At 41.5% G+C, this 24,637-nt stretch overlaps 1 protein-coding gene across 1 annotated transcript in view; it reads right to left on the reverse strand.

The window, feature by feature from the left end:
• MAP3K3 (mitogen-activated protein kinase kinase kinase 3) overlaps positions 1-24,637 on the reverse strand; it is a 38,784-nt gene that overhangs the window by 11,859 nt on the left and 2,288 nt on the right. Inside the window, exons 2-8 of the mRNA XM_083469789.1 lie at positions 12,037-12,158; positions 10,663-10,737; positions 9,317-9,357; positions 5,873-5,972; positions 4,540-4,653; positions 4,024-4,144; positions 252-385 (exon numbers count right to left, since the gene is read on the reverse strand). Coding sequence (XP_083325915.1) covers positions 252-385; positions 4,024-4,144; positions 4,540-4,653; positions 5,873-5,972; positions 9,317-9,357; positions 10,663-10,737; positions 12,037-12,158 — 707 coding nt within the window. The remainder of the gene's footprint in view (positions 1-251; positions 386-4,023; positions 4,145-4,539; positions 4,654-5,872; positions 5,973-9,316; positions 9,358-10,662; positions 10,738-12,036; positions 12,159-24,637) is intronic.

The raw sequence follows: 24,637 nt of genomic DNA on the forward strand, positions 1-24,637 counted from the left end.
AGGCAGAATGGAGAACTCTACCAAGAAAGTTGGGAAAGGGCTATGGCTCAGACAGAGAATGTGCTACACATGCAGATGGTCTCAGGCTCAATCCATGGCATTTCCTGATAAAAGCTGGAAGAGACTCTTGTTTGAGACCACAAGAAACTGCTGACAGGGTAGAAATTACTAGGTGGACCAGAGGCCTGACATGGTATAAAGGCAGCTTCTTATGTAATACTCAAAGATGAGGAGCACTTTACTGAACTCACACATTGTTCACTGGTCTCTGGAATGAATTCTCCTTCGCTGTTGATGCTGGTGTAGGACCCCTGACGAGCGATTCGTTGCTGCCTCTCTGGAACATACCCTGGAGGTGGTGAACTTCGACCTGTGGTCTGAGAACCTGAAGATTATGAATTGCTTATTAAAAGGATGCACAAGGTCAAGTGCACCTGAGCGGAGGAGGGACAGAATTGTTCTTTCCTGCACTTTTGAAAGACTCGGGGACAATGTTATTCAGAGTAACTGCAAAGAGACAACCGAGAGCCTCGGAGTGTATCCTATGATATTAGATAATTGACATGTTGGCAGCCCCACCCACCTGTCAAAAGTGGCTTGTGGAGGGTGGGGCAGTTCTGCGTCCAGTCCATTGGCCGGATTCACTTCCCCACCCCTGGAATAGAGAAAAGGCTATTCTTTAGTGTGAATTTCTTCTAAACAAAAGGCCATCATTTTAGACCTGCTGCACTTGACGCTTAGTTCAATTATTTTATGGAAATTCAAATGTGGGCTCTTGCTAACATAGGAACGCTAGAAGTTGTGCTGTCTAAATCCCTTAGAAGTATTTTCTCTGCTACAGGGTGTGTTTTGGATGCTGCTCTGCAGTTTAAATGTAGTCTCCCCCCCGTTCTCACATTTGACTATTGACTCTGATCAAATTTAACCCTTCTGGCTTCTTTTCTTTAGTTCTGCTTGATTCACATGGAAGCAGTTAGATGAAACTATTAATTTAAGTAACGAATTGCCAACCTTCTCGGACCAGCAGGCATATTTTGAATTTTAAGAGTGTGCTGGGGGTGCCTGTCACAAAATGGCTGCCATGGGGGCACAATGTAACTCAACATTAAAGAGATTAGAGCCATCACTACCTTCTCCACCCTACCCGAGACAACCTCATACTTTGTGTGAGAAGTCACCTATGCCTTGCTGGTTCTGAGAATCTTCGCACTTTATATTGTCAGTACGCTGAAATACCCAACCTCAAGCAGAGCTGCCTCCGTAGGACTGTTTCAAATTTTAAAATAAGCCTGCAGATTTCTCTTAAAATTTTGTGTTTAAAGAGCTCCAGGCTACCAAATTTTAAAGGTTAATATATATTTAGCATGTACAGTGGTACCTTGGTTTAAGAACAGCCCTGTTTATAAACTATTCGGTAAAAAAACTCCGCAAAACTGGAAGTAGTGTGCTGGTTAGTGAATTTTACCTCGGTTTACAAACGGAACGGTGGAAGGGCACTGGTGGCGCAAAGCCTCATTAGCGAAAGCGCGCCTCAGTTTAAGAACAGACTTCTGGAACGGATTAAGTTCGTAATCAGAGGTACCACTGTACTCAAAGAGAATTCTTTTTGTTCCTTACAATGAAAACTTGCAATACACTAGCACCATCTTCTGGCTAATGGAGGAAGCAGGAGGCTATGATATCCTGTTGTGAGTCAAGGGTAAGCTCCTTTTCAAACCATGAAATAAGGTTTTCAAATAAGGAATTAAGCCCTCTTTCAGGTCGAGAGTTGATTTTTGCATGGAACACTTTCATCACAATGACCAAGATGACATGTCATAGCACCATCCCTCATTCTTCTTAAGATCACCGAGATAGGAGTGTATCAAATTATTTTATAAGTATTTTTTTCTTTACGAATTGCTTGAAGGCAGACACGTTATCTGCTTAAGGGTTAGTTCCCCATGCCCTTTAAAACTGTGCTTGTAAATCCATTATTACTTCTATCCTGTTTTTCTATAACGGCCTGCACTTGAAGCAAATAAAATGTTAAAACACAAATATTTCTTACATTAACAACTAAGCAGCAGCATGAAACCAAGAAAACTTTAAAAATAGCAGAGCAGTAATAGCCTGTCTGAGTGAATAAGTCTTCTAAATCTACCTAAATGAAGAAAGGAAATGAAGCCTGCTGCATCTCCCAGAAGACTGCTATTCCAGAGTCTTGGTGCTACCACTGAAAAGGCCTGCCTAACATACTTCCAATGGTAAGGGGTTGGAGAGCAGGTTCTCCAAGGCCAGTCTTAGGTTCCTGGCATCTGTCTGTCTCAGGGGACAATGGAGGAGTATGCCTTTGGGGAGGGGGTGGACTCAGGGGGTAGACAGGCAGAGTCATATCAACAAAGGTGCCCTTGAAATTACCAGGTTCAATGCTATTAAAGCAACTGGAGGAGGAGAGGACAGAAGAGATGTGACCCTGTGGGAAACTCAGTAAACCTGCTGTATCTGGAACTCAGTGCACAGAGTACAGCTGAATGGGACACAGCTGTGGGCAGCCTAAGGAAGGATCAGCCACCTTGGGCCTGCCCACAAAAAGCAAGTCTGGAGTGAGGGACTAAGGTTACACCGGCTGTTTCCAGGGAACTTTTCTTTTCTCGTTGTGAGACTTTTGTGAGTGAGCTGAGAGTTTGTTGGATCCTGAGTGAGAACTCGGAGGCTGAGAGGGGAGGGTGCATCAGAAGGAAAATGAATTGAGATATATATATTAGCAACTTTGTTTTAATGTAACATTTTTATATGTAACTGTTTTCTGTAATATTTTGTTTAAGTTGACTGTTGTTGCTTCAGCTTTTTGTACACCGCTTAGATATTTTGAATATATTAAGTTATATAGAAATAAAATAATCAATAAAATCAGTAATCTATTAAAGATTTCAAAAATAAGCACCTGTGCTTTAAACTGAGCCCAGAAACAAACAGATAACCAATGTAGTTAATATTAGATCGCTGTCATATGGTACAATTGTTGGCTTCCAGAACATTCTAGTAGCCACATTTGGGAACAACTGTAGACTCTGGACCATATTTGAAGGCAGCAACACAGAACAGTGCAGTAATCCAATATAGATGAATAAAACTGATTTGGAACAAAAACTGGAATCAGAGCCCAATGTCATGGGCCCCTTGGCTCAGTCAGGATCCGGCACACACAGCTCCAAGCTCAAGAGGAAGGAGAAGCAGCAGATGGGGGGCTTGAAGGTCCTCCTCTTGTGGTTTCAAATGTCAGAGAGAAGGAAGATGATCTGCTGGTTCTCTCCCATGCTGCTGCTGCAGAACTTTATCTGTGAGAAGGACGGACTTCGGCCAGCCAGAGAGAGAGAGGCTGAACAGGAAGAAGTGCTGGCAGAGCTGGACAACACGGTATTGTCACAGAGACAGGTGCCACTTATGAAGGCGAATCAGATGTACCCACCCTGACTGCACATGCATAGCAAAACCACAGGCAGAGAGTGTCTTGCAAGTGAGTTTGCACCACTCCCATCTTTAAAAGCTTGGCAGGAGAGGCATATCAACTGCTGGTACATCATCACAGCTTCCTTTAAGGATATGAACCACTTAGCCTGCTCATGTAACTTAGAACCTTGACTCCCGGACCATATGTTTGCTTGTGGACATGTACTGCTATTAGACTGAATGAAGACCTCTTCCTTACTTTCAAATAAGAGTTGCTGTCATTGGGTTTGGGGATGGGGGCCTGACACCTAAAACCTAAAGTTTTTTGTTTCAGTAATGTTGACTTTCAAGTCAGCAGCAAGACACTGTCCTAGAAGACTGAATTGTCCTCTCATGATTTCTTAATGTTTCTCTCCACATGTATATGTGTGTGCACGCTCAACTGAAAATGACGGTTCAAAATATCTGATAAAAAAGGGAAACTTTAGAGGCTGTTAAGTGACAGCCTAAAGTGTTTGGAGGAACAGAATTGTTGCTAGTATAGACTGAAATTAATGTCAAAAATTTGGCTTCCAGGCCACTAGTACTCACTGATGGACAAGTGCCTGCTTCTGGTTTCAGGTGGCTGGAAGGCAGTGTTCACATCTCCCATGGATTGAGAAGTTTTGATTCTGACTTGCTTTGGCATTCCAGAATGGGATGATGAACTGGTCTGTTAGGGAGGGAGGGAGAGAGAAAAAAATAAGCAATTTGAGTTTGGAGGGTCTTAATATTTTAATTCCACGGACAAGCAGCCCAGGGAGGAAAAAAGGATCGTTGCAACTAAAAATGCAGTCTGAAATATATTCCCATTTGCTCTGGGGGGTCAGATCATGTAGTTTGGTGGTCTATACAAAACAGTGGGCTCCACAGATGTTTCCTTTGCATTCCAACTGGGATGATAGAGCCTGCTTTCAATTGTTGGGTTTTCGATTTATCGCAGCAAGGCTCTGAGTGGAACAGATGACCAAACCCACCTTGTGGACTGGGCATCACTGTTTTGCTTAATGACTGGTAAGGGCTTATAGCAAAAATGAGACTGCAGCACATTATGTTATTTTTACTTACATGGTTTCTGTCCTGAGACAGCAGTAATATTCTAAGGCGTTTCACATTTGCACTTCGGTCTAACAGATCTATTGCCTTATCGAGGTCATCTTGACTTTTCAAAGGAATAGATAACTACAATGCAAGAAAACAGGCACTCAGTAAAAAATTACATTTTAAATCCTCCAGACAACAAAGGGATGAAATAGTGAGACAGCGAGATAGAATTTTAAATGCTCTTAGGTTGAATTATGTATGCCTACTTGAGAGTAAGCCCAATGAACTAACAGACTTACTCTAAATTAAACTTACAAAGGCTCGAGGCTGTAAACAAGTTATAGTACCCCTGAATATCCAGATATATTTCTGGTTGTGTTATTTTTGCGGGCAGGTAATATCCCACCCACACAATCTTCTTGATACAGGCTGCAAAAAACTCAAAACCGTCTCAGAAGGGGTGGAGTGGGGGTCAGAGAGAGGAGAGAATAGAACAGACCTTTATTGTCACTATACCACCTGTGTGCTGTGCATTTAAACGTGCCCTCCCCCCATACACTCAGTCTTGTTAGCACTCTGTGTGCTTGTTGGAAGTCAACTGCATCACTATTATTTTTTTTTCATTCAGCAGCCCAACAGCCCACGGGTAACCTGTTGGTGCGGCTGACTATACTTCTGTATCTCCTGCCCGAAGGTAGGAGATTAAAGAGGTGCTGGCCAGGGTGTGAGTCGTCCCTAAGAATTTTCCTCGCTCTCCTGAGGCAAATACAATACAGTGGTACCTCTGGACGCGAATGGGAACCCGAAAATACTTATCCCGAAGCTACTTCAACCCGAGGTATGACTGTACTTAATATCTGTTTAGTGATTTCAAGTGTTTCAAATGCTATGTATTATCTCGTTCTAATCTTTAAAAAACATTCCTGTTAAGGGTAAGTCAGTGGGTTTTATCCAGACTTAGTCATGCTTGGAGTTGGCTCAATGAACTCAATTCTGTAAGCATGACTAAGTTTGGATACAACACAGTATAACTATTTGCCACATTGCAGACTGCGGTGGTACAAATGAACGGGCAAGGGTTCCATCTGCTCTGCCACCTGAAAAGGGAGCCAATAAAGGGCTCATATCTTCAGCCCACAAATACACTTGCAAACTGCCAATACTCTTTGGTAATATTGTCCCCTCATGGGACTACCTTGATCTGGGCAAGTGTGTTAGTTGTCCATGTGAAAAGCTACTTTTGCCTCTTTTCATGCCCCCACCCTTGCCAAGGTGTTTGGATTTTTCAGAGTGGTGGTATTTCTCCTTGGATCTGAATAGCACTGTTTGAGAACAAAATGTGGGCGTATTTTGGTACCTCGTTATTCATGTAATGGAGATCTAGCGGCTGCCCAAAAACCGTTTTCACTTTCTGCTGCACATCTTCATAGTGGACAGGCCGGGCAAAAGCGATAATTCTGAATGAGATAGAAAGATACTGATAATACAAGCAGAATGAGCTCTAAACAATACATGCAACAAAAGCAATTACATAAGCAGCAGTGTTTTCCCCAAACTGTTAACCAACCATGTGCTGAGATTCTTAGGTGCTCATCAGCTTCACACATATGATAATTGTGCGTGAGAACTGACAAAATATCAATTTAGAAGATATTCTGGCATATAAACAGTATCTACATTAATATACAACAAACATGAAAAAGCAAGCAAACAGAATTAAGAAAAATAAATATATGCTACTCTATACAGCATGTGTGTGATACTCTTGCAGTAATGCAAAAATATTATATGGCTGTATACTAATTGTGATTTGACTTTCCAAAGCCTACTAAATAGTGACCACAGTTCAAAAAATCTGTTTTATTGTTCATTTTGGGGTCTTTGAAAGTATGTTAATTTGATCATATTTATAATCGTCCAGATTTTTCCAAACCAGTTTACTATTGTTGTGGGACCTCCAGCTCTCCATTTCTGGCACTGCATATTTTGGTAAGTTAACTATTATTTTGAGATCTACGCTTTGTACTTGATCTTCCAAGCATTCGAAAAACATTGCTTGAGCTCTCCATAACATGCATGATGGAAAGCAAAGTTAACTTAAAAACCTACTATGTTCAACCATCTAAAAATGCTGTCTTCATTATTAAAAAAAACCACACACAACTCAGTAGTCTACAACATTTTTTATACAGTAATGAGAAACCAATCCAATAATAAACTGAAATTATAACACTTGGACACTGTGCACACAGCTTGGCTCACATCTGCACTGAAACTCCTTATGAAAGGCAAATAGCTCATTAAACACGCATAAGCATTTGAGCTTCCCCACCCCGCCACTGGGTTTTTTCAGAGCAGCAAAGTCATGATGGATTGGGGTAATTTTAGGCAGACCATTCCCGACTTAAATATTTGTGGTCAGATCTGGCAGCTTTGCTGAAATCAAACACATAGAAATGCATTTTGAGAGCAAGTCTTACATAGCTGCATAATTACTGCTTGCATACAATTGAGCTTTTCTTTTCAGTGGGTATGTAAGGCAGCCATACCCTACCGAGTCCCCCATTTCAAAGACACCTGCTTGACCAGGAAAACATACAAGATGATCGCTAAGGGGGCTGGGGTTTCACTTCCAAGTTAGTTGCAGCACTGTGCTGTGTTGCAGCGTGGATCAGGCCGCTCCTGTTGTTGATAAGGATGAACTTCCAGTGCCCCCATGTTACTGGAAATGTAGCATCTCCTGGGTGTGGCTGCTTGTACATATTTGTCATTTTGAATTTCAAAGTGAAGGTTGCATTCAAGCTAGGTTTTACTTCAAGATCCACTGAAATTAATTTACCTAAGCTATTCACGCCCAAGCACTTCAGTGGCTATAATCACAGTATGACCAACCCTAGATGCAACTCAAACTCTTTTTTTAATCATACAATCTTTGCATTATCTCTTTAAATATTTATGTTTGAATGGAATTGTGTGTGTGTGTGTGTGTGTGTGTGTGTGTGTATAAATTCATACACACACACATATATATATATATATATATATATATATATATATATATATATATATATACACACACACACACACACACACATATACACACACACATACATATATATATTCATATATATATTCAGAGAAAACCACCACGATCTCACTTAACTTAGAAATTATATTTATGGTATGGAAAGGGTTTGGAAGGTTTTTTTTTTACTGTGTTATGTTCATTTCATCTGGCCTCTTATTCTGATTCCTAAAAATATTTATGTTCCACCATATCTTTAAAAAAACACACAAGCAGTTTACAGTTTATTTATATTTAATGAAAACACATTCACATTTAAAATCAGAGTCCATCGACTATTATGTAAATGTATTTTATTAATTGTCTGCATAAGCCTGGCAGCATAGAAAAGTCCTCCCCAGGTGTTTAAAGGTTGAAACAGAAAGCATCTGCCCCAAAATGTATAATCCCTGCAAAACATGTGACTGTAAACCAACATGGTGCCCCCTCCAGATATGGTTGGACGACATCTCTCATTATCTGTGACCACTAGCCATGTGGACTGGGGCTGATGAGAATTGGACTAACCCCTGGAAGTCACCATATTTGGGAATAAGTTGTATTGAGCTCAGAGGGTAAGACAAATAAACATGTATTGAACTCACAGGGACTTACTTCTGAACAGAAATGTCTACTGGCATCCTATGTCAAGAATATCAAATGCCCCCAGAAATCTGGAATATTTCTGCACAGGACTCACACATAAAATGTCTGTGCCTAGGAACTGAAGTTGGCTCTGCACAACCAACATCTTAAAGCTATAATGCTGGCGTTCACAGATCAGAAGGTAAACAGTCTGCATACCAGTTACTCTGTACTCCCCTCGCATAACCCCACAGAAGAACAGGGATCCACATTTGGGCCATATATTCAAGATTGTGGATTGATGCGTGAGCTACCCTGATGTTCTTATGTAAAATGTGGGCAGATCTTTTCCGACCCTTTTCTTGCTTAGTTAGAACTTTAAGACTGGATACCACCCAATGTTTTTTCCTTAGAGAAGGCCTACTGAAATCAATGGACAGCCACTGATTTCAAGGTGTCTTCTCCAAATATCGCTTAATTTTAACTATGTATGACAGGGAGGTATAGGGAGCCACATCTGGTGTCGTAATGGCAAGGTGAGTTAAGGTGACATTTTAGGGGAGGGTAAGTGACACCTGTTTATTTAATTAGGGTGGTATATAAATTCAATAAATAATAACAACTAAAACAGATCAGGCTAATAAGGATACATCAAGGTCACTGCCTGTAGGAGCCAAACTCGGTAACATATTGTAACTCAGGAGAGAAATTCTAGGAGTTGGAAGTCCATAGAAAGGCTACTGTTCAGCATTACCCCAGCTAACGTACCCTACTTATGTATTTTTAGTTATTAATTGTTAATAAAAATGGTTACTTAATACAAATCAAATACACACAAACAAACAGTACATTCTGTATTATTTTTCACTGCTCTCCTAACAAATTGAGTCAGGTTATCTAATGGGTATCGTAAACATTTGCAATTTCTACTGGATTCCAAATACAACTACCTTATAAAGAATGCAACAGGATCTTTCTTGTATTAGTCAGGATGTTGATTCCTCTAATTTATCCCTATCTAATTTATCACCGGTTATCAAGATTCTTTAGCAAACAACTAATCCCTTCATTAAAACCAGATTCAAATTATACTAAGCACACAAAATGTACCCAAAATATAGTTAAGTATGTGAAAAGAAGACAAAAACTTACCGCTTTTCCCCATTATATTCAAACTTTATCCGGATGTCATTCTGCCAAAGAAGAGATTGTTAGTTCACCTGCTATATGTTTGGGCATTTCCTTCCTTCCACAAAACAATAAAATATATTAGTGAGTTAACTACAGAGCAGAAATTGTGGATTTTTTTGGATTTGCTGTAACTACTCTGTGCAGTTAATTTTAATTTCTTCCCTTTCATGAACCCTGTTTGGTAAGCTATAATGTACTTTCCAACACAGGCCTTAAGACTATATGGCAAAACTGAGGTTAAGTCTCAGGGCATTTTGGGATTTTGAAGGAAAAAAAGACATGTCGCTCCAGATTGTGGGTCAAACTAAATCTGATGCTAAGTGTACCATGCTTTTTTAAAAAATAAAAATATCATCCACATCTTCAGAATATGGATGGTTTTATTGGGGTGAAATCAGAGGCCAATGTTTTTGAAGGAGGAGCACCAGACCTTCTTCTGTGTTCTCCTGTAAGGAAGGAGAAGGGGGTTCTCAAGGTGGCTGCTGGCTAGACCCCAGAATGTTCAAACCTTTGGGGCTTTTGGAGAGTGTGCTAGTAAGGCTTCCATTCCAAGGAGGACTGGAATAAATGTGGAGCAAATTCATTTAGCCCCCCCCCCCCAGCATAGTATCACGGAAAGATTGCTACATCTCAGAAAAAATGTAGCTGAAATGCAGCACAACAGGGGAGCCATGCATCTCAGCCATGCAACTAGTCTTGGCACTGTCTTGGCTAGAGGTCACATGTGAGTAAGGATTATGAACCCCACAGCTTCCTCATAATCTACAGCCCCACTAAACGAAGTGTCCCAAGGTTCCTTTCAATGTATATTTCATGCATGCCTCCTCATGTTGGGTATGGTAGGAGGTTTGAGCATGGAATGTTCTTGTTTGCTTGTTTTGTTAACATATTTTAAAGGTAAAGGTCCAGTCATGGCCAAATCTGGGGTTGCGGCGCTCATCTGGCTTTATTGGCCAAGGGAGCCGGCGTACATCTTCCGGGTCATGTGGCCAGCAGGACTAAGCCACTTCTGACGAACCAGAGCAGCGCACGGAAACGGTGTTTACCTTTCCGCCGGAGCAGTACCTATTTATCTACTTGCACTTTGACGTGCTTTCGAACTGCTAGGTTGGCAGGAGCAGGGACCGAGCAATGGGAGCTCACCCCGTCGCGGAGATTCAAACCGCGACCTTCTAATCAGCAAGTCCTAGGCTCTGTGGTTTAACCCACAGCGCCACCCGTGTCCCTTAACATATTTTACACACACCTAAAAATATAAATATCTCCTCAATTTCTAACAGTATAGGACAGGGAAGAGGTTTGCTTACCTGAGCCTTTTTGTCCTCTGCTGCACACACACACTGGTTGCTCAGGACAGCTGAGTTGCTGGTACTGTGCTTTTTCTTAAATGGGAAGAAAAAATACAATGTTACATTTGTAAATGAAAAGGGAAAGCTGGACTTATGATTATGTTCCTCTCTGGTCAGCAAGCAGGAGAGGAGGCAGCAAGCATTAACTGCACCCTGTCCAAAAGATGGGGCTGCAGAAAAAATACCTGACCTCATTTCCAAGGAAGAGACCCATCTCAATTTCAGCAGAATCAATGTTACTAATAATTCAAGCCATCTGGAAAGCTACATAACCCACCATGACAAACAGGAGTGAAACATGAAAAAGATAGAACTCTCTGGACAGAAAGGCATCCAAATTTGTCCCTAGGTGAGGTTGGGACTGCACTCACACAATCACAACTCTCTCCTATCACATGTCTTCCCAGTGTGAGTGAGGCTGCCTGCTCTCCAGCCCGCTGACCAGAGAATCTCATGTTCTCTGTCTGGAAGCAAGAAAAGCAGGCAGCAAAAGAATGTCCAAAATAAGGCTTAGCGCTCAAGTTAGGATAAGAGGAATTATAGTTGCTGTAGCACAGGTGGCTCACCTGTGTGCCTCCAGATGCTGAACTAAAATTCCCACCACTCCTAGCCATTAGTCATGTTGGCTGGGGCTGATGGGAGTTGTGGTTCAGCAACATCTGGAGGCACACATTAGTCAGCCCTGGTTTACAGTATTAGCTGAAGGACTCTCCATGAAAGAAGGCATCTGCAGTGGCCGAGGAATTAAGTTTGAAAAGCTATGTTGAACTTTCACTATGGTCAAAAAATCTCAGAAGAGTTGGTCAGATGAGTTTTCCTGCCACTGATTAGATTTTGAGCAAAGGGCTTAGAAATGAAAGAGGAGTTTAACCATGAAGGCTTGGAGCATTTATTATTGCATTTATAAGATACACTTCAGTGTGAGACTCCCAGGGTGGTATACAATTTAAATAAGAAAAAAAAAACCTTAGTAAAAGCACAGGAGCAGTAGCTGGCACTGCCATCTGTGGGAGTAGGAGATAATTCTTTGATGCCCTGGTCTCCTGCTTGCTGATGAAGGAAAAATTAAAATTACCTGTGCAATAATAAGAAAAGCAGTTGGAAGTCTAAAATCTGAGGCAGGGAAAAGGAGAAGAAAATCCAAAGCAAACATTCTAATTTCTAAATAACAAGACCACCCAACAAACGGCAAACATAAGGCACCACCTTCTGACCTGCCTTGGTTTTTATTAGGATAAAACTGTGAAATCCATTTGGCTCAGCAGGCATTATGTTAATAACAGCCAATTACAAGGCAGGCAAAGCAGCAGCTTTCAGGAACATACTACCTACCTGTCTGTTTGAATGTGGAGAGTCTTTGGTTTTCATGCTTTCAAAACCAGACAATCTGGGGCGCCGGCTCATCTTGAGTGCAGCCAAATCCTTCATGATAGATTTCAAGGCCTCCTGTTCATCTGTAACAATAAATGAGGAATTCTTTTGAGCAGACAACTTTTGGATGGAGAGGGATCTTTCTTTCTTTCTTTCTTTCTTTCTTTCTTTCTTTCTTTCTTTCTTTCTTTCTTTCTTTCTTTCTTTTTGCTCTCAGTCCAATACACATCACACAAAGATGTTTTTACATTCCTTGCAAATACAGTGGTACTTCTGGATGCGAACGGGATCCATTCTGGAGTCCTGTTCGCATCCTGAGTAAATCGTAACACGTGACTGTGCGCAGGTTGCATTTCGCCGCTTCCGCGCCTGACGTCATTTTGAGCGTCTGCGCATGTGGCGAAACCCAGAAGTAACACGCTCAGTTACTTCCAGGTCACCGTGGAGCGTAACCTGAAAACGCTCAACCCGAAGCATATTTAACTCGAGGTATGACTGTACACTAAACCAGTGTTTCCCAACTGGTGTCCCGCGGCACACTAGTGTGCCGCGAGACGTTGCCTGGTGTGCCGTGGGAGGGAGGCGGGCGAGTCGGGCGGCGAGAGGCGGGGTGGCGGCGGCGAGGAGAGGCCGCCCAGCGCGGGGCTCTCGCCATCTGCCTGCCTGGCTGCCTGCGTGGCGCTGACGTCACGGGGCTGTAACGTGCCCCACATAGGCACACGCGGGGCGGCGAGCGAGCTCCCTCCCACATCCCATCACCGCTCGCTTCGGCCGGCCTACTGGGCTGTCGCAGGTGGAAGGCCTGCGCATGCGCGAGGTTTTCACGCCTTCGGGATTCCCTTCACGCCTTCCTCCTCCCGGGTCCTTGAGAGCGCGGGAAGCGGCAGCGCGAGACCGGCGTTGAGCCTGGTAGGTATTGCGCTTGCCACGGCAGTCATTTGGGAAATGAAAACTTGCAAAGCAAGCAACCAGTTCAATCTGAAGTCCGTGTATGCTTAATATCTTGTATCTGAAACCTGTTCTGCCCCCTCCCCCACACTTGGTGCCATTTTCATCTACACATGCAGCAGAGTAAGTTGACCCAGAATAGTACCAATTCAGATGGCAGATGGGAGAATGACAGTGCTGAATGCTTTCCCATGTAGAACAGTCCCTGCAAATAAAAACCTAGCATATTTGGAAGAGGGATGCTAGCCTAACCATTACCTTCTATGCTGTTACTATTTTTTTATTTTTTTTTTACATAAGTAAAAAGTGACCTTTCCCCATCTGGCATGGTGGTGTGCCTCGAGATTTTTTTCATGAAACAAGTGTGCCTTTGCCCAAAAAAGGTTGGGAAACACTGCACTAAACTACATTTACCTTTAAACATTTGTATCTCAAAAATAGCGAGACTGATTCAATATTACCCAACACTAGTTAGGGTCACTTTCCATTTCTTATGCTTATGCATCTATCCTAGCCTGTCTCTGCTTCCTCCTCTTCAGTACTGCCAAAATTTGCCTTTTCCTAACTATCTACTGGGGCACAACAAAGCACTTTGTTGTGCTTTCCCTAGAAAACACTACCTAGTCACCCTTCCTTTGGCACTTTCTCCTTTTGATCAGTTCAGCAGGTACACGTGAAACTAACCTCTTTAACTTTCAACTCAGGTTTCCTCTTGCTTTTCACAACAACACTGAGGTCTTAAAGCTTTTCACCTCTCCATTCATGCCCCTATCTTCCCTTATTGTACTTCCACCCCTCCACTCAGTTAATCTATTTGTTGCTTTGCACCTTCTGGCAAGTCTACTTCCAAAGCCTGGAACAGTTCTCCCTCTCTACACATCAAGCTAAGGTCTTTTCTTTGTAAAGCCTTTCCAATACCATCATATTACCTCCTTTTCAAAACCTTTTAATGTGATATTATGACTCGCTGTCAGAACATTTTATCAAACGCTGCCTTCCACTGACTTTTTAGAGGCATTAAATGCTAAAGAATGGTAACAAGGTCCCATCTTAGTTCCATGCAATCTGCAGTAAACAGTTGGCCATGTATATTAAATACTAGTCTGAGCATCTTCTCTTTTCGGCAAGAGCACATGGCTGCATTTTGCTTTTAAGCTAGACAATCTTTGCTTTGCATTGTCAGAACACCTGACATATAAATGGAGAGTCCTTAATGGTTCAATGAAAATGGATCCTTTCTACTCAATGTGGTATAGATTTCTCTCCTATGCTAACTCAACTAAACAGCCCACTAAACTCCCTGCTCTACAGACAAGTATGTGGAGAGGTTTTACTGAGAACTAAGTTGGCCCACCTTTTTCTTCTCATATGCAACAACTGAATGCGGCACTGCATTTTCTGTAGTTTACTGGGATTGAATTGGCTATTTTCTGTAGCTTATTGGGGGTTTTACCCTGCCTCTGCCTCTGCATTTTATTTTTCTACTTTTACATGTCTTTTTATTTGCCACATCCATCATTTTTATTGTACAGTGGTACCCCACAAGACGAATGCCTCGCAAGACGGAAAACCCGCTAGACGAAAGGGTTTTCCGTTTTGGAGGCGCTTCGCAAAACGAATTTCCCTATGGGCTTGCTTCGCAAGACGAAATCCCATAGGGAAATCTCCGGGACAGCGGGGAAGCGCAGCGCGTCTTCCCCACTGTCCTCGGACCTCCTCCGAAGGCTGGTGGTGGGAGGAGGGCTCTCCTCCCGCCGCCAGCCTTCGGGGCAGCCTTCCGAAGGCTGGAGGTGGGGCGGGGAGCCCTCCTCCCGCCGCCAGCCTTCGGAGCAGCCTTCCGAAGGCTGGCGGTGGGGCGGGGAGCCCTCCTCCTGCCGCCAGCCTTCGGAGCAGCCTTCCGAAGGCTGGCGGTGGGGCGGGGAGCCCTCCTCCCGCCGCCAGCCTTCGGAGCAGCCTTCCGAAGGCTGGCGGTGGGGCGGAGAGAGCTTCTCCCCGCGCCAGCCTTCGGATGGCTGTCCTGAAGACTTGCGGTGGGAGGAGGGTTTTCCTTCCCACCGCCAACATTCAGAATGCTGTTCTGAATGTTGGCGGTGGCGAGGAAAAACCCTCCTCCCACCGCAAGCCCCGGGAACAGAGGAGAAGCTCTGCGCCCCTTCCCCTCTGTTCCCCTACCTGTCCTGAAGGCTTGCGGTGGGGAGAAAAGCCCTTCTCCGCACCGCCAGCCTGGCAAGTGGTTTCCATAGGAACGCATTAATTGATTTTCAATGCATTCCTATGGGAAACCGTGCTTCGCAAGACAAAAAACTCGCAAGAAGAAAAAATTTGCGGAACGAATTAATTTCGTCTTGCAAGGCACCACTGTACAGTCATACTTTGGTCCTCGAACAGAATCCATTCCGGAAGTCTACTCGACTTCTGAAAATGGACAAAAACCAAGGCGCAGCTTCCGATTGGCTGCAGAAGCTTCCTGCACTCAACTGGAACCAGTGAAAGCTGCGTCGGACATTCAGCTTCCAAAAAACATTTGCAAACCGGAATACTCACTTCTGGGTTTGCGGCATTCGGGAGCCAAAACATTCAAGTTGCAAGGCATTCCAGAACCAAGGTACAACTGTATTCTGTATGTTTATTCCACTAGAGATCTACAGCCACTGTGTCAATATCTTGTTTCATTAATTACAGGAAACCCTTCAAAATACTTATTCAATGGCCTGCTCATCCATTATCAAAGAATATACAGAGGCACTACAGTCATATAGTTAATTACATAGTCTGTGTCTCTTATGCATTCAATGATCCCTATTCACAATAGTGATGATACAAGTCCCACCAAACTCAATGCAACTTATATCTAAATAATCACATATAGGATTGTGTGCTAGACTGCTTGTTTGTCCGCTAGCAGGTGCTAGAATAATGGTTATATAAGCAATCATATTAGCAGCCCAGTGTCAAAATAATTGTTTTGCAAATCCACCTGTTCAAGTAAATATCTCACAACTGCAGTATGGAATATAAATTAAGGGGTTTTGGTTTGGTTTTGCTAAAAAGTAATTGGGAAGTTAGAAAGTTTATTGGGTGGTGTGTTACAGTATGGTTAGAGTGAAGCTGTGCTGGCATTACATAAATAATGCCGCAAAAACAAGGCAGGTACCCAGATCCCATTTTCATGTTCGGATTGGATTCCTCTTCACTGTCCAGTAAAGACATTAAGATCAAGAAGAATAACCTGGTTAGTTATTGGTTTGTGGTGGGCTTTTTTTCAATGCTGGCACTGATGTTGTGAAATATATGCCCTGATTAAAAATGAGAGGTCCCATTGTATTGAAAAAAAAAACTTTTTACCCAGGCATTCCCTTGATCTCTCAACCAGTCCTATTTAAATTGCTATGCTGTTTTAATGTGATTGTTTTACTTCATATTTTAATTGAACTGTTTCACTGTGTATTTTAACAATTTTGCATTTTTATGGTGCATTTTAACAATGTTGCGCAATTGGTTTTTACATTTGTAAGCTGCTTATAGGCCTTATAACTATGTAAATAAATAAAGGGTACATTAGGCCAATAAGATCACACAGTGAACTTTAGGGTCAAGTGGGGACGTGAACTTGAGTGTGCCTAGCCCTAGTCTAACATTCTAAATACTACATCAAAGTGGTTCCTACAGTTCAGGGCAAAAGGCAGGGTTATTGTAAGAGGTCTTGCAAAAGTATATCATCAGAATATGTGATGTATCACCGAAGATGCACTATGCCAGGTGCTGCATAAATCAGAAGTGGGGAAGTGAAGTAATATATTAGAGACATGCCAAAGGAGTGGCAACACTTAATGCAATCTCAATTATATCAAGTAGGCCCAAGGTTTTCACTGCTGCAGAGATGCAGATCTGTGGTCACAAACCATGAGTATTAACTCAAAAATGTATTCAGGACCATCCTCCTCCACAGAAAACAATTTAGCCTGCCCCAGCACGTGTTGAAAAAGGACCAGCTCTTTTTATACTCCTATAGTGCTGTCAACTGCTCAATGGCTGCAATTCTAGACCCACTTGTTATAAAGGGAAGGCTCAAACAGAATTCCAGTTAAAAAGCGAATTACTAGATACATAACTAATTGCAGATTAAGCATCAAATTTCATGTTATGCCATTCCTGCCACCACTCATGTGTAGCTTTGATTTTTCTGTTACCAACTAGACTGGGGAGCTGTCCAACAGGCCAGAGAGCTTAATGTTTTTAGCAACGTGCTCTTCAATTTCTTCTTCATTCCTTGTTGTCAGTTTGTATTCCTTTTAGCAAAGTTTGTGTTCCTTCTTGTTCTCATTTGAACAAGACTGATATTTTCTGAAAAAATCCGTATTACCTCTAATGGCTCCCTTGAGTTATCTCTCAGGTGGAAAATGAAGATGCCTAACCAGCTACCTTCATGCCTTCAGGAGATGATGTTTTGGTAGAGCACACCAGAAAGCATGGGAGCTGGACTCCCAGTCTCCTGGGAAGATTATTTACCACAGGGTTTTGGGGCGTTTACCGTTGTGTTTGTGTCTTCAAGGCAGTTAGTGTGAGACAAACTAAAGCATCTGCATTTGAAGATGTTCTCCATGTCTACTCTTGCTCAGCTGACCTCAATGAATTGGAACCTGTAATGTACTTTCAGCCAGATTAGCTTTAGATCACAGAGAACAAATTAGATTTCTGATCTTCTATACTGCAAAAAATCCATTATCTATGAAGTAAAATGCATTTCATCATACATGGTTTTGTCAGTAAAGCAATTTTCTACTATACAAAGGACCTGAATGTTCCCATCAATATACTATTAGAAACTGACATGACCAACTACAGGATTTTGTATTTTTAAAGTGAGTTTCTTTGTATATTATATAATCTTAATAAAACACAGTCATCCTAAGACTGAAACTATGTAAAGGGGAAAAAATTGTTTGTTTTTAGGACAAGACTAAGCACTGCTGAGACAAGATCCCTCTATACCAGGGGTTGGCAAGTATGGGCCGGATCACTCCTCTGGAGATCCTATGGGCTGGACCAGCACAGTGCGACGCCAGAAATTGCTTCTGCGCGATCCCAGACACTGAAAATCGTGCCTGCGCAGAAGCTATTTTCGCTGTCTGGGCATGCGCAGAAGCAATTTCCGGCACCGCGGACATGCACAGATGCACGGGGATTCGCCGAGCGGGTGGCTTGGTTTGGGGGCGGCTCATGGGCCAGTTAAGCGACCCTCATGGGTTGCTTCTGGCCCATGGGCCATAGGTTGCCGACCTCTGCTCTATACTGTATAATTAATTTTGTGCTCCTCTTCCACCTGCCTCCTACATGGCCAACATAAACTTTGCACTCCAATGCAAAAAATCATTATTTACAAAAAAACAAGAAACCTAGAACACAAGGTAATATGGCTGAACTGACTTTCTGGGGTGGGGGAAGGAACATTTAAAACAACATCTTGTTAAGACAGTGATGGACACAAATGCTTCTTTGTGCTTTCCTTATAATTGCTGGTCTACAATATTAACTTTCTGACCCATGAAAAGCTATACTCATCCACTCCTCTGTTTCATGTACAGCTACAATTAATGCCTGCACAGAAATCAAAGTATACCTTCCAAGGAAGTTTTGTTTGCTTTCTCTAGTAGGTCATTAGGGAAATATTACATGTAACCTGACAAATGTCATGGATTCATTTTCATGTTTGTGACAATGAACAGATAATGCAGAAATGACTATAAATGAAGGTTTGGCAGTTGTTGAACAGTGTGGAGAGGCAGAATTTTGCAAGGTCTCCAGTAGGTCTGGGAGAAACAGTTCAGCTTTGTGCTGGAATGATGTTGTTCAGGAAATGCTTTTCATGTTTTAAAATCCACACTCCACTTTATATCATTGATAAAAAGGAACTGGTACATACAAGGAAAGCTACTGTGTTGTGTCAAATGTTTATTTTGGTTAACATTTAGAGCTCAACATTTCTTCTTCAACAAGGATGCAAACTAACAAAGCTATAAACTAACAAGAGTAGAAACACTTCCAGAACTTTTGTAAAAACCGGAAGCCTGCAGACCAATATGCTTGTGCAAGAAAGGAAAACTGAGCAATATTCATTTATTTGTCTTTCAAGAATTCTGACACAGAAAAATCAAGCTTTAAGACACCTGGGAACCTCCTACAAAATAGACAAATGTAATTTCAAATGAATAAAACCCACAGATACATTAACTCTATGCTCCAATTCATGCAAGTTCCCTGTGTTCAATAGGACGTATTCCATGATATAGCAAAGTAGGGACAAGCTTTTATGATGTTATTTGAAGTGTAAATGCTTATGAGATGGGATCTTTATCTTGTGAACTGTCCTGATTATCTTCTGAACCACTCTGAAATCTTCAGATGAAGGGCAGTATATACATTTAATAAATCATCTTCATCATCATCACAAATCCTGTTTAAGTGAGAACCTGAATGACATAAACCAAATAGAGCTAGCAGTACTCAACTATGTCAAACAACTGTCACATCTTTATGCGAAAGTGAATCACATTCATGACAAGCATTATTTCTTTAAAATCATACTGTGCTATTTGTAAACAAGCTGTTGCTCTATAATAAAGGTAAAGGTACCCCTGCCCGTACGGGCCAGTCTTGCCAGACTCTAGGGTTGTGCGCCCATCTCACTCAAGAGGCCGTGGGCCAGCGCTGTCCGAAGACACTTCCGGGTCACGTGGCCAGCGTGACATCGCTGCTCTGGCGAACCAGAGCCGCACACGGAAACGCCGTTTACCTTCCCGCTGGTAAGCGGTCCCTATTTATCTACTTGCACCCGGAGGTGCTTTCGAACTGCTAGGTTGGCAGGCGCTGGGACCGAACGGCGGGAGCGCACCCCGCCACAGGGATTCGAACCGCCGACCTTTCGATCGGCAAGCCCTAGGCGCTGAGGCTTTTACCCACAGCGCCACCTGCGTCCTATAATAGACTAATCTTTATACAGTGGTACCTCCGGTTACGAACTTAATTCATTCCGGAGGTCTGTTCTTATCCTGAAACCATTCTTAACATGAGGCCCCGGCCTCTGGCATGCAACTTCCACTCGCATCCTGGGGCAAAGTTTGCTTCCAGGAGACCTATTTCTGGGTTAGCAGAGCTCGTTACCCGAAGCGTTCACAAGGAAGATGGTTCGTAATGAGAGGTATTATTGTAGACTGTTAAGTTAAAAAGACAGTTTGGAAAAGTAGATGAGTAACTGCACAATCCTTAGTATATCTACTCAGAAGTAAATCTCAAGGAACGTATTCTGCAGTCAGTGTGCTTATGATTGTGACCTGAATCTCAACACTGTAGTGGAAAGTTAAATTTCTTTCTTGCAGAAAAAGGAATGCATTTGAGGTGCTGCTGACCCCTTTTATGTAATAAAGAATGACATTCCTAAACCCATGTTTCCAAACTTGGCTTTACCCATGGAAATAAATGCTTCTGACCTTGCAATGTATACTATGTTTTTAAACATTTAAGCCATTACAGAAAGTGCACTAAATTCCAATTTACTGGCAGAAATAGACTGTTAAAAATGTAATACTGAAGGACGGTGAGACATTAGAGGAAAACTAAGAAATACTGGAATCTAGCTTTGGATCTTGGAATAATTATAAATCTAAATCAATTATAGGATTAACTGTAAAGCTAATGAAAGGAATTAAAAATCCTGTTGGCTAATTTTTGTGAATATAGCTTAATATCATTTATCTTAATGTTAATGGATTCAACAACTCTGTCTAAAATGGAAGATAGCCAGATCTACTATATATTTTGGAAAGCTGTTTGTCTATTATGCTTTTGGACCTTGTAAGATATCCTTAAAATGGTTTCTGAGATTAAGAAGCAGGTTTTCATCTATGTTTGGCAGCATTCTGAATCAAAATGGTGGACTGAAACTTTCAAACTGCACTGGTTTTAAATTCCACTGATGTTTTGTTTTCTTATAATTTCAAAGCAACACCAAGTACAAGGCTGCAAGTAGTTTATAAAGAAATGATATCATGGAAATTCCTGAAAATGACTGAAATGTTGAAAGAGGAAACTCAGCTGTTGAAATAAAAAACTGACACCTGTCATAGCTAGACAAGTAACTTTGTCTTTAGGGTTGTTAAAAGGCAAGAAAATACAATTTAGTGCTCAACTCACTTTACTTCCTGTAATTTAACTATGTTTGTAGGTATTTTTTTCAAGATCTAAAAGTTATTTCTAAATTTCAGCACTGGCAATGCAGTTTATCTACTTAAGGCTGTAGAAATAAGTTCTGCATACTGAGCGTATTTTCTACATTTCTCTCCAGGCCAATGTTGAATACTTTGGCTGAGAGGCTTCCATCTATTTTATCATGATTTTCTTCACAAATAGTTAAATAAAAAAATTAGGTTGTAGTCTTTTGAACATTAGTCACCTTTGGGGAAAATTAGTTTGAACCTCCTGCTTTCTTTAGTGAAGGTAAGCAAAATGGTTGCCATGGAAATACCTTTCTATTTCAGCAACTTTATTATTGGAACACTGATGTGTTTTACTTGCATGAATGAGTACTCCAACCATGTGTTGTATTATTTAAGCTTTTTTATTACTCTTTTTTGCTATGTCTATAGCATTGTCAATGACCAAATAACATTATTGGGTACTCTGTCCGTAGAAGGTGCCTCCCACCAATTTTAGGTGATCCTCTTTCCTTCTTCAACACTATGCAACAGCCCATCAAATTCAGGAGGATACCACAGTCCTCAGGAAAGGTTTTGTTAAATTGTTTTTATTAAAGATTTTCTTTATAAGGGGCTAATAGGCTGTTGGAGAGGAGATTGGCCTAAAAAGTCACTTTCTGCCATCTTCTTCCAAGCCATTTTCCCCCCTAAATGGGGTCACTGAACTCTCAATCATTTGGGGTTGAGAAAAGCTAAACTGGGTTTTATTTACTTTTAACTGGAATTCATAATGAAACCAGATTTTTGGCATCTAGGCTTCTTCATAAAGAATTCAGAAAGATTATTTGTTTCCTCATTCAACAGCATGCATGAGAAATGATCCAATACAACATTCAATTATAATATATAGATGCCACTTTCTTATTAATAGATATGGTTGTATCCAATGAAGTTATATTATTAGTGCAAGGAGTTACTCTCCTTGCATCCCCTCCAAATTTGCTCTAGAGGGGAACACCCCCCCCCAACAGTGCATGGGTAGAAAAGTCCTGTTGAAATGGTGGGAATCTTTGTACTAACTGAGCAGCTTTGTTGTATACAGCCCACAGTGCAAAAATCCAAAATCTGTCAACATAAAAAATGCATATTGCCTGTCAGAGTTGATTACCCCTTCCATAAACCCAGAAGGTTTTATGTTGGGGTTGTTGTTCTTTAATAAAAAAACTGAGTAAAAGTCTCTCTCTGTTCAAAGGGGGAGCATGAATGGGAGAAAACCGCAGTATTCCAATTATAGAACACAGCCTAACTTCTAACAGTTTCCAACTCCATATTTTGATTCCAATACTTGAGAATAAACTCAATGGTGCTCATTTCTAAGTAAATATACATAGATTCACCTTGTAATATACATCAAGCATGAAGTTACCAGATCACTGTGGCTAGGCCATGGGTAGGCAAACTAAGGCCCAGGGCCCAGATCCGGCCTAATCGCTTTCTAAATCCGGCCCGCAGACGGTCCAGGAATCAGTGTGTTTTTACATGAGTAGAATGTGTCCTTTTATTTAAAATGCATCTCTGGGTTGTTCGTGGGGCCTGCCTGGTGTTTTCACATGAGTAGAACGTGTGCTTTTATTTAAAATGCATCTCTGGGTTATTTGTGGGGCATAGGAATTCGTTCATCCCCCCCCCAAAAAAAATAGTCTGCCCCCCAAGGTCTAAGGGACAGTGGACTGGCCCCTGCTGAAAAAGTTGGCTGACCCCTGGGCTAGACTAGCCCTGTCCTGGAACAGGCACAACAGGTGAACCAACTGAAGCCCTTTATCTTCCCATTTGTTGTTTTTTAACACACATACATACTTCAGCTTGCAATTTGATCTGGTTTTCTACTTCTTCTCTACTGTTTCCCCCCCTTGCTATAATTTTGTATGTTGTTACATTAGTTTGAAGTTTTGTAAGCTGCCCTGCACTTTATTTTGAAGGGCAGGATATAAATTTAACAACTAACTGAAGTTCTGTTGCACTCTATGGGAGGTAGATTGAACCTTTGGTCTCAATTTAGCAAGGCCTCCCTTGCATCCTTAATTATTTATTGTTTTATTTAAGATGATTAACAGAAAGACTAAGTAGCACCTACAAGACCGCACAGTTTATGAACTGAACAAAAAGCCCACATCTATGCCCAACTGTTTCCCAAATAAGCAAAATAGTTTGCCTCTTAAATTAAAATATTGCAAAACCACCTAACAGCTATGAAAATGTAACTACATCCATAACCTAGATCAGGTTTTTGTCTCCAACTATGCAGACCCAAAATTTTGCATTAGTTGAATGTTTGCGAGAGGAAAGCCCAACATGCAAGCTCCAAATGATCAAGGCACCAATATAACCAGATGTCATCACAGGAGCTCTGAATGATCTTAATTCAGGTTTTCCATATTGAAGGCATATTCACTGTAGATTTTAAAATCCCTTCAGTTGACAAAAGTACTTGCTTACAGATTTACTCACACACTAAAAAGCATGGTAAGTCCTCTTCATACTGTATTTTAGGTGAGCTTCCACTTTTCTACAACACTTCTTATCAGTGAGTGGATCCATTTCTATGCCCAGCTAATAGGCACAGGACCAACACTACATGATTTATTACCTTCAATGTATTTTTCAAGTAGTGGTGGTGTCATCTATAACCTGTGGCTGAATCTGAACAAACACCTTGTATTATACCTGATGAAGTAATTTTAGGGCAATGCCAGCTTTGTTGGAAAATGCATGCTTCCTCATATTACAAAGAACTGATTTTCTGAAGGTTCCCTAGATTTTAAAACAGCATGTGTCCCTCTCCCATAGCACATAACTCCCACCAGTTCATTCCTCTTTGGGTTCAGAGTGCATCCCAATTTTGGGTCACTGTAGCATTAGCCAACAGATTCAGTTTGCATATTTTAATATTTTCGGACAGGTAGTATGCAAAACAGCCAAAGCTCAGAATCCAGCTAATTCACACGAACCACAACAAATTACATTATGCCAATCTCTGAGGAGTATCTCACTTAAAAGTATAACACTTCCAGCCTATACATCTACAAAGGAACAAAATTTAATAACTTTTGTGCTATTACCCCCTTTAATCATATACAATTTCACCTAAAATGCAAACAAAGTGGACTAGAGCCTTTGGAGTACTTTTTCAAATACAATCTCCTCTCTCTCATTCACACAAACACATTTAGTGTGTTTCAAACTGTAGCATAGGGAGGTTAATACATACATGATTTTTGCAAGACCAAAATTCAAGTTTCATCCATCCTGCAAGACACCCCAATCTGACTGAAAGTGTTATATGCCTTAGGCAACTCCTTTAACAAAATGAACAGCACATCCGCAACCTCTTCAGAACTCAAGATCTGCTGAGCTACCAACAT

This window comes from Podarcis liolepis, assembly GCF_965112155.1.
Source record: "Podarcis liolepis genome assembly, chromosome: 13".
NCBI lineage: Eukaryota > Metazoa > Chordata > Lepidosauria > Squamata > Lacertidae > Podarcis > Podarcis liolepis.